Raw genomic sequence first — 13,638 nt, 5'->3', positions numbered from 1 at the left:
TCTCATGCCTCAGCCTCCCAAGTAGCTGGGATTACAGGTGTGCACCACCATGCCCAGCTACTTTTTGTATCTTTTGTAGAGACAGGGTTTCACCATGTTGGCCAGGCTGGTCTTGAACTTCTGACCTCAGGTGATCTGCCCGTCTCAGCCTCCCGAAGTACTGAAATTACAGGCATGAATCACTGCACCCAGCCAGTATCTTGGATTTTTGTGTGGGACTGGAAGATGAAATGTGGAGAGATGTTGGCTAGGAAATGGCATTTGACCTATATTTAGGAGAGTCCAGTTAGTCCCCCTCTCAAGTCTTTTCTCTTCTCCTTTGTAGAAAATGATGAAAGACAATAACCTGGTTCGGCACTTGGATGCTTGTGAGACCATGGGCAATGCCACCGCCATCTGCTCTGATAAGACAGGCACATTGACCATGAACCGCATGACTGTGGTACAAGCTTATATTGGGGGCATCCATTACCATCAGATCCCAAGCCCTGATGTCTTCCTGCCCAAAGTCCTGGACCTCATTGTCAATGGCATTTCTATCAACAGCGCTTATACCTCCAAGATTCTGGTAAGCATTTCCTTTGCGTAGACACAGAGTGGGTGGTTGGAAGGGAACATACATTTTCTCTGAAATGAACCCCCTTATTGTTTACACTGCCTAAATTGCCATCCCATATCCCATTTCTCACTCTGGAGTGAACATGTTTGGGTGAGACTACAGAAAAATCCCTGGGAGTCAATGGAGGGTTGGAGGTAAGGGCCTGTAAGAATCTATGGCCAGGAAATACCCTCCCAATTAGCATGTAAAGGCAATGTCTCTAAGGAGGGAAAGTAGAAAGTAACCCAAAGTAGAATTGGCCTTATCAGAAGTAAATTACTCACTTTCCAGAAACAAGCACAGTGTATTAGAATAAGACCCACACAAAGCAAGACAACAGCACTACCACTAGAGCAAACTACAAAATCCCTAAGCCCTGGATGGCACAAGGATCACAGTTACCACTGACCCCTCTCTGCCTACCCTTGAAAAAAAACAGGCTGGGCATAGTGGCTCACATCTGTAATCCCAGCACTTTGGGAAGCCAAAGTGGGAAGATCGCTTGAGCCCAGGAGTTCGAGACCAGCCTGAGCAATATTGTGAGACCTCATCTCTACAAAAATAAACAAAATTAACCAGGCATGGTTGCGCACCTGTAGTCCCAGCTACTCCAGAAGCTGAGGTGGGAGGATCACTTGAGCCTAAGAGGCCAAGGCTGCAGTGAGCTGAGATCACACCACTGCAGTCGAGCCTGGGCAACAGAGCAAGGCGCTATGTCAAAAAGAAAAAGAAAAAAGATGCCAGGTGCGGTGGCTCACGCCTGTAATCCCAACACTTTGGGAGGTTGAGATGGGCAGATCACCTGAGGTCAAGAGTTCGAGACCAGCCTGGCCAACATGGTGAAACCCCATCTCTACTAAAAATACAAAAATTAGCTGGGCATGGTGGCAGGTACCTGTAGTCCCAGCCACTCAGGAGGCTGAGGCAGGAGAATCACTTGAACCTGGGAGGTGGAGGTTGCAGTGAGCCGAGGTCGTGCCACTGCACTCCAGGCTGGGCAACAGAGCGAGACTCCGTCTCCAAAAAAAAAAAAAAAAATGTTATTTCCCCTATGAGCTCTGGGTATATAATGTGAAGGCTTTGTAAATGAGTTCTTTCTCCCTAAGTTCTCTGCCTTGTCAAGGCATCTTACTCAATAGTGCTGTGTATATTTCTTCTCCCAGCCTCCAGAGAAGGAGGGAGGCCTGCCTCGGCAGGTGGGCAACAAGACCGAGTGTGCTCTGCTAGGCTTTGTCACAGATCTGAAGCAGGATTATCAGGCTGTGCGTAATGAAGTGCCTGAGGAGAAGCTCTACAAGGTGTACACCTTCAACTCAGTGCGCAAGTCAATGAGCACCGTCATCAGGAATCCCAACGGTGGCTTCCGTATGTACAGCAAAGGCGCCTCTGAGATCATCTTGCGCAAGTGAGCACCCCTGACCACTCTGCTTCCCTTCAAGATCCTCTCCTCAGGAAGGCATGGGTGCACACCTCACACTGAACCCATGTGAATGAGGGAGCCCTCCAGCCAGGTGGTGACATAATAACTAATATCCAAGCGTCTACTCAGGCCACGCATGTTTTTTAAGTGCTTAAGGTGGCTTGTTGTATTTAATCCTCACAACTCAGTAAGGTGGGTACTATGATTATCCCTGTTTTGCAGATGAGAAAACAGAGATATAAGGAAGTTAAGTATCTCACTCAAGGTGATACAGCTAATAGTGGCACAGCCAGGATTCAGACCTGGATGATCCTAAGTTTCCATTTCCTAATCTGAAAACAGAGATAGCCGTACTCAGCTCCTAAAAGTACTACCCCCCGACTGTAACTAAATGATTCAATGTATGTAAAATGCCTTATACATAACAAGTACTAGAAACGTTTGTTCTGTGTTCTCTTTTCCTTCTCTTTCCTTCCCATTCCCATTTCTGATTGCAGGGAATTTACATAACTTTAAAAGTGACTATTCGGCCAGGCGCAGTGGCTTACGCCTGTAATCCCAGCACTTTGGGAGGCTGAGGCAGGCGGATCACGAGGTCAGGAGTTCGAAACCAGCCCAACCAACATGGTGAAATCCTGTCTCTACTAAAAAAAAAATACAAAAATTAGCCAGGCATGGTGGTGCGTGCCCATAATCCCAGCTACTCAGGAGGCTGAGGCAGGAGAATCGCTTGAACCCAGAAGGCGAAGGTTGCAGTGAGCTGAGATCATACCACTGCACTCCAGCCTGGGTGACAGAGTGAGACTCCATTTAAAAAAAAAAAAAGTGACTATTAATAAATTACCCATAGATCATCAAAAGTTGGCCCTATACCTAAGTAGAGCTGAATTAACCAGTGCCCCAACATGGCTTTAGCCACCTTCTTTTAATCAGCACATTCTTGTATAGGAAACCTCCCCCAAACCACCACCACACAGTGAGCATTATTCTAAATACTCATTTGAAAAAGTCTCTCTGCCTTCAAGAAGTTCAAAAGAGCAGGTGATTCACAAATGACTTGCATTGCATTCACATATGGGTAAGAACAGATGACATAGGAGAATCCCACTCTCTATATATCCAGACCTTACTCCATCCACAGCCCACCTACCTTGGAAAGAGGGACTCAGCTGGTTGATGAATGAAGGAAATGTTTGGCCACACTTGGAGCAATGTCTTTAGGAATAACACAGAGTTGCCAAAATGCCTGTCAATGATTGTAGAAACGTATTGAGTGCGAAGGGAGACACCGCGTTCTTACTGTGCACCTCCCCAGGTGTAATCGAATCCTGGACCGGAAAGGGGAAGCAGTGCCATTCAAGAATAAAGACAGAGATGATATGGTACGCACTGTCATCGAGCCCATGGCCTGTGATGGACTCCGGACTATCTGCATAGCTTACCGGGATTTCGATGACACAGAGCCCTCTTGGGACAATGAGAATGAGATCCTCACTGAACTGACCTGTATCGCGGTGGTGGGCATTGAGGACCCTGTGCGCCCAGAGGTGAGAGGGTGGGAAGCCACCCAGGAGTCTCAGGAAGTGGTGTACTAGTTCCCTTTCTAGTTGTGACCCCAGGTAGGTAACCTAACTGCCTCTCGCTTGGATAGATGTTTCTGTGCTTCCTGCTTCACAGGACTGCTGTGGAGTGCCAGTTTGATCGAACGTGGCATTCCTAGGACTAATGCTGTCTGAGTGTTGAGAAGCAAAGGGCTTATTGGGCTCATTATTTGGTACTTAAGTGTTGTCAGGAGGTCGATTTAACCAGGACACCAACTTTGTCTTTAGCTCCCTCCTTTCAATCAACACATTCTTTTTGAGTACCTGCTGTGTGCTGATAACTATTCTAGACACTAGGGGATTGAAAAGTCTCTGCTTCTAAGAAGTTTAGACAGATGGACTATTAATTGTCAAGGCCCAGAGGCATGAGAGGGTGTCATGCATGTGGGAAATTACAAAGAGCTGATATGGTTGGAGCATGGGCCAGGCGGGTGTAGAGTGGAAAAAGCTTCTGCTAGAAAAGAAAGCAGTGGCCAAATCGCAAAAAGCCATCCATGCCCTGCTGAGGAGTCTCAATTGTAAGTGAAAGAGCAAGTTTTTACACCTGGCTCCCAAAGCAACTTTCCCTTTTAACTCATGGTACGATAGGGCAAATTCAAATGTGACTACTGTGGGTAGGACAGAAGTGAGGTGGCACCTAACAATATCAAAATGACCAGACCTGGCCCATGCTGCATGGCACCACTTCTAGGGTGCCTCTCTCCTGTCTGCCACAAAGGGACAGATGAACAGGGACAGTTTACCAGGGTCACCACCCTCATCTGCGCCCTTCCCCTTTCTTCACTCTCCGTAGGTGCCAGATGCTATTGCCAAATGCAAACAAGCTGGCATTACTGTCAGAATGGTGACAGGTGACAACATCAACACAGCCCGGGCCATTGCCACCAAATGTGGCATTCTGACACCTGGGGATGACTTCCTGTGCTTAGAAGGCAAAGAATTCAACCGGCTCATCCGCAACGAGAAAGGCGAGGTGGGTCCTGGCTAGGGGGAACCAGGACCTCACCTGACAAGGAAAAGGCGGGTTCTAGCATAAGTCATCTGGGTCATGTGTGAGAAAGTGGGTGGTTTCTAAAGTGAAAGCTATTCATAGTGAAACATCTCCTTGTACCAAAGCTGCTCATATGGTAACATTGGGAGTTGCCAGCCAGGCGCGGTGGCTTACGCCTGTAATCCCAGCACTTTGGGAGGCCAAGGCAGGCGGATCACAAGGTCAAGAGATCGAGACCATCCTGGCCAACAATGGTGAAACCCCGTCTCTACTAAAAATACAAAAATTAGCCGGGCATGGTGGCGTGCACCTATAGTCCCAGCTACTGGGGAGGCTGAGGCAGAAGACTCGCTTGAACCCAGGAGGTGGAGCTTGCAGTGAGCCAAGATCATGCCACTGCACTCCAGCCTGGGCAACAGAGCGAGACTCTGTCTCAAAAAAAAAAAAAAAAAAAAAAAGGGAGTAGGGAGTTGCTTGTGAATGAAGCTAGTGAGCTTTTGAGATATCTTTTGAGATAGTGTCACTAACTTTTCATGTCTTTCTGCTTTTTCAGTTTTTTATACTGACTTCCCCCTAGCCTACCCCTCCTGTGTCCCTGCCCTTTGACTAACAGTGGCTAAAGGAGAATGTGGTCTGGTGGTGGCACAGATCCAAGCTTTCCTGAGCTACATAGAAATCAAACCTAAGACCTCAGAAGCACCACTTTACCCACCCGAGCCAAGAGCCAACCCTGGCCCACCTCCCGTTAAAGGTCTGGGAAATGGGGGATTGGCTCCCAGGTAGAGACTCGGGAGGAAAAAGAAAAAAAACAGGGCCTGAATGGTCATCATCCATGAATCTACCCTTGGAGACTGGTTGGCTGTTTCATCTCTGCTGAATCCAGAATAACACTTTCATGTGGGACTGTGGCGTACCCAATCTCCCAGTGACTCCAAGTGTGTGGAGAAGTAAGATTTTCCTGGATAGCTTTTCTGAGTTTGACTGATCCAGGTGTGGTCTGGTGTTGGCAGGTAGAGCAAGAAAAGCTGGACAAGATCTGGCCTAAGCTTCGGGTCCTGGCGCGATCTTCTCCCACTGACAAGCACACCCTGGTGAAAGGTGAGGTTGGCTTCCAAATAGGTGCCTGCAACAGCTGAAGGCAGGCCAGGGCGAGGACAGGTAAGAACCACCAGCCAAAGCCACTCTCCTGTCCAAATAGGGAGGTCCTAGGAGAGCTCCCAGGCTAGTGGGGAGAAAATACAATTAGCAAACATCTGAGCCCTTGGTGAGTATGACACACAATAAAGTTGCTGGGTTTTTATTTTTTTATTTTTTGTTTTTATGTTTGGAGACAGAGTCTTGCTCTGTCAACCAGGCAGGAGTGGAGTGGTGCAATCTCGGCTTACTGCAGCCTCCGCCTCCTGAGTTCAAGCGATTCTCCTGCTTCAGCCTCCCGAGTAGCTGGGACTACAGGCACATGCCACCATGCCTGGCTAATTTTTTATTCTTAGTAGAGACAAAGTTTCACCATGTTGGCCAGGCTGGTCTCAAACTCCTGACCTCAGGTGATCCGCCCACCTTGGCCTCCCAAAGTGCTGGGATTACAGGCGTGAGCCACCGTGCCTGGCAAGTTGTTGGGTTCTTAAAAACATGATCATGTCTTATTTACCAACAGTACTGTGAACTAGGCAGGGCAGGTATTCCCATTTTACAAATGAGGAAGTTTGAGGCAGAGAACACAAGTAACTTACCCAAATTGCCCAGCTGGTAGGTGGAAATGGTGCAGTTTAACCCCTAGGTCTCTGCCTTGAAATCCATCCGATGTGTTCTTCATAGCTGCCGTAAGGTACCAGATGAGGACAAACTTAGTTCAGTGCTACCCATGAAACAACTTACTGCCCTTAGGTGGTTCCTGTAGAACGTCTAGGAAAGGGAAAAGGGAAGGAAAGAAGAAAGTAGAAGGAGTGGCGGGTGGTAGGAACTGAGGGGTGGGGGAGACCAGGAAAGCTCACTGTGGTGTGTCTGTTTCTCCCAGGCATCATTGACAGCACTGTTGGGGAACACCGGCAGGTCGTGGCTGTCACTGGTGATGGCACAAATGACGGGCCTGCTCTGAAGAAAGCGGATGTTGGTTTTGCCATGGTAAGCTCAGCACAGTGTCTCTCTGATTGCAAGCTGCCTTCTCCATCAGGAAGCCAGGTCCGGCTTCTGGTTGCCTGCTGCTTGCTACACCTGCATAGCCCACGGGGTGCTTTTTTGTCCAACTCCATCTCTCCTATCTACTGGGCCAATCATGATATATGTAACTGGGGACCCATCAAGTATGAAGAATAGATAAGAGGGAGGGAAGTCATGAAGAATCATATGCAGGAAAGCCAGACCAACATAAACTTGCCTATAAACATGTGATGTTGTCGACTAGGCAAACTCTAGAAGATTTGTGTTCCCTATGGTAGGCGCACTGTGTGGCTGGCACCATTGGGTATTCTGCTTTTCACTTCTGAGGCCAAGAGCATCAGAATCACTTGGAAAGTTCATGTAAAATCACATGTTCCAAGGCTCCACAGTTAGGCATCTTAATTCAGTAGGTCTAGGATGAATACCAGAATTTTTTTTTTTAAACAGGCACACCAGTTAATTCTGATGTACAGAAAGGTTTAGAAGCCCCCCAGATTCTATCCTCACACTCAAGTAGTTTATGATTATAAGCCTCCCATACAGATTGAACTGTTGGTGATTTTTAGCAGTGGAAGGACATTTAAGAAGTCATCTATCTTTAGAGAACTCTTTTTTTTTTAAGGGTTTTATTCTAGGAAATTTCAAGAATATGCAAAAATAGGGAGAATTGACAGGTACCTGTCACTCAGCTTCAACTATGGTCAACACATGGCCAATCTTGTTTCAATGATCCCACCATTTACATCCCCAATCTTCAGCTGAATTGTTTTGAAGCAAATGCAAGGCATCATGTAATTCCATCCTTAAAAATTTCATGGCCAGGTGCAGTGGCTCACACCTGTAATCCCAGCTACTCGGGAGGCTGAGGCAGGAGAATCACTTGAACCTGGGAGGCAGAGGTGCAATGAGCCAAGATCATGCCACTGCACTCCAGCCTGGGTGACAAAGCTAGACTCCGTCTCAAAAAACAAAAGAGATTCCCCCTCATTGACTAATTGATTACTCTGAGGCGGGTAGATCGCCTGAGGTCAGGAGTTCGAGACCAGTCTGGCCAGCATGGTGAGACCCCGGCTCTACTAAAAATACAAAAATTAGCTGGGCGTGATGGTAGGCGCCTGTAATCCTAGCTATTCCAGAAGCTGAGGCAGGAGAATCGCTTGAACCTGGGAGGCGGAGGTTACAATGAGCCGAGTTAGTGCCACTGCACTCCAGCCTGGGTGACAGAGCAAGACTCCGTCTCAAAAAAATTTTTTTTTCATTATGTAGGGGGAGGGTATGGGGCAAAAAAAATTTTTTATTATATGCCTCTAAATAATAAGTATGTATCAATAATCTATATATCTAAAAGAATCTTAATACCATTATCTCAGAACAAAATTGATGTTTCCTTACTATCATGAAATTTCTAGTTTGTTCACATTTTCCTAACTGACTCAAATGTTTTTATAGTTTATTTGCCCAAATCAGGAGTCAGAGAAGATCCATACCTTGCAATTATTTGATACATCTGTTAAGTCTCTTAACCTATCTCTTGGAGTGCACCTCCTTCCAGCTGTACCAGTAGCTGTACCAGCTGTATAGAAGGTTTCTATACAAACCTATAGAATGCAGATTCACCCACTCAGGCCCCACCCCAGATTTACTGATTGGGAAGCCTGAAATTGGGGCCCAGAAATCTTAATTAATTATGTTAAATCTGTTAACTGTGTTTTGACAGGCTCTCTCAGTGATTCTTATGTACCCTAAACTTCAAGAATCACTGATCTTACAGGATCTCTATGTTGGAAGTCCTCAAAAACACCCCTATATTCATGGGGTTGCTAGGAGGACTCATGGGACTTGGCATCTAGTTGTACGCATGACTAAGATTCATAACAGTGATGTAGTAAGAATACAGTTGGATCATAAGAGAAAAAGACAATGGCAGAATCTGGATAAATCTATTTGCAGTCTTTCTTATGCTCTCCCTCCCATGAGGAGTCAAACAGAGTCCATTCGTTCCCCACTAATGAAAACACAGAAATAGATGTGTGATGTTCTGCCTAGGGAAGCCCATCACAGACTTAGTACCCCAGGTTTTTCTTGAGGCTGGTCACATAGGCACCTTCTGCCTAGCACATACCAAAATTCCAGACTCCCAAAAGGGAAGCAAATGTTCAATGTAAACCACATTGTTTGGACACAGTCTAGACACAGTGAGCCAACCTTATCAGTTAGTTGTTGAGGGCAAGCATTCTGAGAGCCCATTTCCCAGATGCCAGCCAAGGGCCCACCCTGCAAGCATTCCTTCCTAAGGATAGTCATCTCAGGCCTGCTGTGTTAACTGTCTTCTGCACAATTCCCCTCCATCTTTTTTCCTAGCAACTTAGTTTTGAAGGAAGTGGGTTGTTTGTCTGCAGAGACTATCCCTCAGTATAGATTTTGTTGATTATTTCACTGTGATTTCCTTTAACATATTATTTTCTTCCTTATATTTCCTATAAGCAAGTAGTTGGTTCTAGAAGTTACCAGATTTTAGACCCTTTCTTTCATTGAGGGCTGCAAAATGACAATATTGTAATTCTTTATTTATTAACTTAAATACTTATATAAAAAGAGATTCCTGGCTGGGTGTAGTGGCTCATGCTTGTAATCCCAGCACTTTGGGAGGCCGAGGCAGGCAGATCACGAGGTCAAGAGTTCAAGACCAGCCTGGCCAATACAGTGAAACCTGTCTCTACTAAAAATACAAAAATTAGCTGGGCATGATGGCGGGTGCCTGTAATCCCAGCTACTCGGGAGGCTGAGGCAGGAGAATCACTTGAACCCAGGAGGCAGAGGTTGCAGTGAGCCAAGATCACGCCTCTGCACTCCAGCCTGGGTGACAAAGCTAGACTCCATCTCAAAAAACAAAAGAGATTCCCCCTCATTGACTATTTGATTACTCTGAGGTTCCAATCCTACCTGAAAGGTAGGTTTTTGGTTTGTTTTTTAATTACTGGTTTTTTTAAAATGATGAGTTGACTTTTTAGGAACCTCCAAAGGTGACCGATGAGTGGATTTTTTTTTAAGTATCATTACAAATTCATAGATTTAAGTATATTTGACGTGTTTCAATCCACTGCTCTTATTATGGTTTTGATGCTCAAAGTGACCCACCATTAGGCAGAAGAGGCCTCTTCAACATTGCTGAGTCCTTTAGATAAAACCCTAGTTGTTTTTAATAGCTTTCTTGGTTTATTCTTGGTTTTTTGGTTCTTTTTTATCCTAGATAGGAAATCTTCCATTTCTCCAAGGATTCCTGCTTCATTTTAACGTGAAATAGTATTTATTTTATTTATTTATTTATTTATGAGACGGGGCCTTGCTCTGTCACCCAGGCTGGAGTGCAGTGGGGCAGTCTTGGCTCACTGCAACCTCCACTTCCCAGGTTCAAACAATTCTCCTGCCTCAGCCTCCTGAGTTAGCTGAGATTACAGGCATCCGCCGCCAAGCCTGGCTAATTTTTTATATTTTTAGTAGAGATGGGGTTTCACCATGTTGGCCAGGCTGGTCTCAAACTCCTGACCGCAAGTGATCCACCTGCCTCAACCTCCCAAAGTGCTGGGATTACAGGGGTGAGCCACCGCGCCCAGCCTGAAATGGCTTCCCAACACTTTGGGAGGCCAAGGGGGAAGGAGAACTAGAGAACACAATTGGAACTCAAAGGTGTTCCTTGCTACTGAGTAGATCTTTGTTTCTAAGCCTTTTCAGTGGACAAAGCTAAGAAGTATGCTCTTAAGTCTCACTTGTTTTTGTGTTTGTTTTGTGTTTGCTCACAAAGATAAAATACTTCGTGAATTCATATTTCTGTTTTTCATTTAATTTTAGAATTATATATTTTTTATTCCACTTTTAGAAGAAATAATAACAAATAATTTTTAAAGAATTATAGATGTCTAACTTCCTGATTTATAACTTTCTAATTTTATTTTATTTTATTTTATTTAGTTATTTATTTTGAGACAGAGTCTCACTCTGTCGCCCAGGCTGGAGTGCAGTGGCATGATCTTGGCTCACTGCAACCTCTGCCTCCCAGGTTCAAGCAGTTCTCCTGCTTCAGCATCCTGAGTAGCTGGGATTACAGGCGTGTGCCACCACACCCTGCTAATTTTTGTATTTTTTAGTAGAGATGGAGTTTTGCCATTTTGGCCAGAGTGGTCTTGAACCCCTACCCTCAAGTGATCTGCCCACCTTGGCCTCCTAAAATGCTGGGATTACAGGCATGAGCCACCACACCCGGCTTCTAATTGTATTTAACTTCCCTGATTTTATGTTTGTGTCCCTTAAGCTGAAAATTTTGATTCCTAATTGCATTAACATGATTATTTTTTGTTTTATTCTAAAATATTTCAAGTAGTTAAAAAATGTCAATAATATTAATAATACAATTACTCTGCCAAAAACAATTGAATATTTTTCTTATAGTTCCTTTTATCCATAGGTATATGCTACCAGGAATGTGCCATCAAGTTATTGTTTTTAAGTCATTCGTAACATTCGTGTGTGTGTGTGCAGTTGTGCTACCAAGCGGCTACCAGATCATTTCTATCATGTTACTTTCCATTTTGGAGATTGCGTTTTAGGCCAGTGTGGTGGCTCACACCTGTAATCAACCGCAACACTTTGGGAGGCCAAGGGGGAAGGAGCACTAGAAGCCAGGATTTCGAGACCAGCCTGGGCAATATAGTGAGACTCCCATCTCTAAAAAAAATAAAAAATTAGCCAAGTGTTCTGGCACACACCTGTCATCCCAGCTACTTGGGAGGCTGAGGTGAGAGGATTGCTTGAGCCCAAGAATTCAAGGCTGTCATCCCAGCTACTCGGGAGGCTGAGGTGAGAGGATTGCTTGAGCCCAAGAAGTCAAGGCTGCAGTGAGCCAAGATCACACCTCTGCACTCCAGCCTGGACGACAGAGCAAGACCCTGTCTCAAAAAAAAAAAAAAAAAAGAGCGAGAAAGATAAAATACATGGTTCTAAAGTCAAATGTACAAAACGAGGTATATTCATAGAAATCCAGCTTCCACCCTCATTGCCTTTGCCTTGCTGCTTCCCTCTTAGTTCAATAGGTAATTTTTTTCTGTCGTTTTTGGTGTATTCTTCTGTTTGCTCCTTTAAAGTATAATCAAATGCAGTCCGGGCACGGTGGCACATGACTATAATCCCAGCACTTTGGGAGGCCAAGACAGGTGGATCACCTGAGGTCAGGAGTTCAAGACCAGCCTGGCCAACATGATGAAACCCCTATCTCTACTAAAAATACAAAATTAGCCCGTCATGGTGGTGCGTCCCTGTAATCCCAGCCACTCAGGAAGCTGAGGCAGAAGAGGAGACTCGCTTGAACCCAGGAGTCAGAGGTAGCAGTGAGCTGAAATCACACCACTGCTGTCCAGCCTGGGCAATAGACGGAGACTCTGTCTCAAAAACTATAAATAAATAAATAAATAAATGTAATATATTCATGGCCTGCCCCCTTAGATAAGTGATACCATACCATAAACTCTTTTTTCTACCTTTCTTTCTTCACTTACCAACGTAACTTAGATATTATTTCATAATAGTAATTATAAAGCTGGGCGATATAGAGAGACCCCCATGTCTACAAAAAATTTAAAAATTAACCAAGCAGGGTGAGCAAATGCCTGTAGTCCCGTTACTCAGAAGGCCAAGGTGGGAGGATCATTGGAGCCCCAGATGCAGAGCTTGCATTGAGCTGAGATCCTGCCACTGCACTCCAGCCTGGACAAAAAAGCAAGACCTTGTCTCAAATTTTTTTTGATTTAATTTAAAAAGAAAATTTTGAACAAAGATGAAACTTCGGAACTGTGCTGCCATACTACTTACTCCTAGAACAAATGCAGAGTTTCTCAAAGGTGTCGGAATGACATGGGCTTAAATGAGATACTGGCAGTGGCAACAGAAATGTAAGAATTTGGAGGTAGAATAGACAGGATTTGCTCTCTACCTTTTAATTAGTTTCCAAGGTTGAGGGAGTAGGAGGGGAGGGTGAAAGGGATATCAAAGATGACTGTAATTCCCAGTCTGGGCTCAACAGTAAGGTTGGTGGCATCAGGCCCCAGCCCTCCTTTCTCTAGAGTGACAGTGACACATTTGCTCTTTGTTTTCTTTTGTGTGACTAGTGGGCCCTGTAGTATTTACACTGACTTCTGAAGCTTCCTGGAGGTCAGGAAATGGAGCCTGGGCTTTATCCACTCCCTCACTGTTTTCCCTCCCATCTTACCTCAGGGCATCGCAGGCACAGATGTAGCAAAGGAGGCTTCAGACATCATCCTAACAGATGACAACTTCACCAGCATTGTGAAGGCAGTGATGTGGGGACGAAATGTCTATGACAGCATCTCCAAGTTCCTGCAGTTCCAGCTTACTGTCAATGTGGTGGCCGTGATTGTGGCCTTCACTGGAGCCTGCATCACTCAGGTGAACGGGGTGTGGGTGGACTGAGACGGGAGGGATGAGTCAGGGGCTAAGGAACACGGAGTGGAGAGTACGGTGTGTTTACTGAAGAGTAAAGACAGGGTTTCCCCGTCACGTTGGGACAGGAGTTAGCTCTTCTAAGTCCGCTGTCTTCATCTGCTTATGTAGATGGTAACTTACAGGCCTTAGCTTAGCACTTATGTGTCAGCCACTGTAATAAGCATTTATATGCATTATCTGTATTCTTCAAAAACGACCTTGCGAAGTAGGTATTATTATCCCCATTTTATGGGTGAGGAACTTGAGGCTCAAGGAAGTTAAGTAACTTTCTCACAGTCAGTAAGCTAGGAAGTGGCCAGATTCCAAGTCTAGGTGGGTCATGGGAGCTCGGCCATCGAAAGGGCAAAGGTGGGCTGGT

General features: G+C 45.4%; 1 protein-coding gene across 7 annotated transcripts in view; it reads left to right on the top strand.

Moving 5' to 3' along the window:
- ATP2B4 (ATPase plasma membrane Ca2+ transporting 4) overlaps positions 1–13,638 on the top strand; it is a 115,050-nt gene that overhangs the window by 78,839 nt on the left and 22,573 nt on the right. For all 7 annotated transcript variants that reach the window (XM_054479577.2, XM_063646952.1, XM_054479554.2 and 4 more), the window contains 7 exons: positions 326–568; positions 1,762–2,003; positions 3,334–3,565; positions 4,413–4,592; positions 5,621–5,708; positions 6,625–6,731; positions 13,032–13,223. In XM_054479577.2, coding sequence (XP_054335552.1) covers positions 326–568; positions 1,762–2,003; positions 3,334–3,565; positions 4,413–4,592; positions 5,621–5,708; positions 6,625–6,731; positions 13,032–13,223 — 1,284 coding nt within the window. The remainder of the gene's footprint in view (positions 1–325; positions 569–1,761; positions 2,004–3,333; positions 3,566–4,412; positions 4,593–5,620; positions 5,709–6,624; positions 6,732–13,031; positions 13,224–13,638) is intronic.

Source organism: Pongo pygmaeus, chromosome 1, assembly GCF_028885625.2.
Source record: "Pongo pygmaeus isolate AG05252 chromosome 1, NHGRI_mPonPyg2-v2.0_pri, whole genome shotgun sequence".
Lineage (NCBI taxonomy): Eukaryota > Metazoa > Chordata > Mammalia > Primates > Hominidae > Pongo > Pongo pygmaeus.
This window is presented reverse-complemented; position numbering and strand designations above follow the sequence as displayed.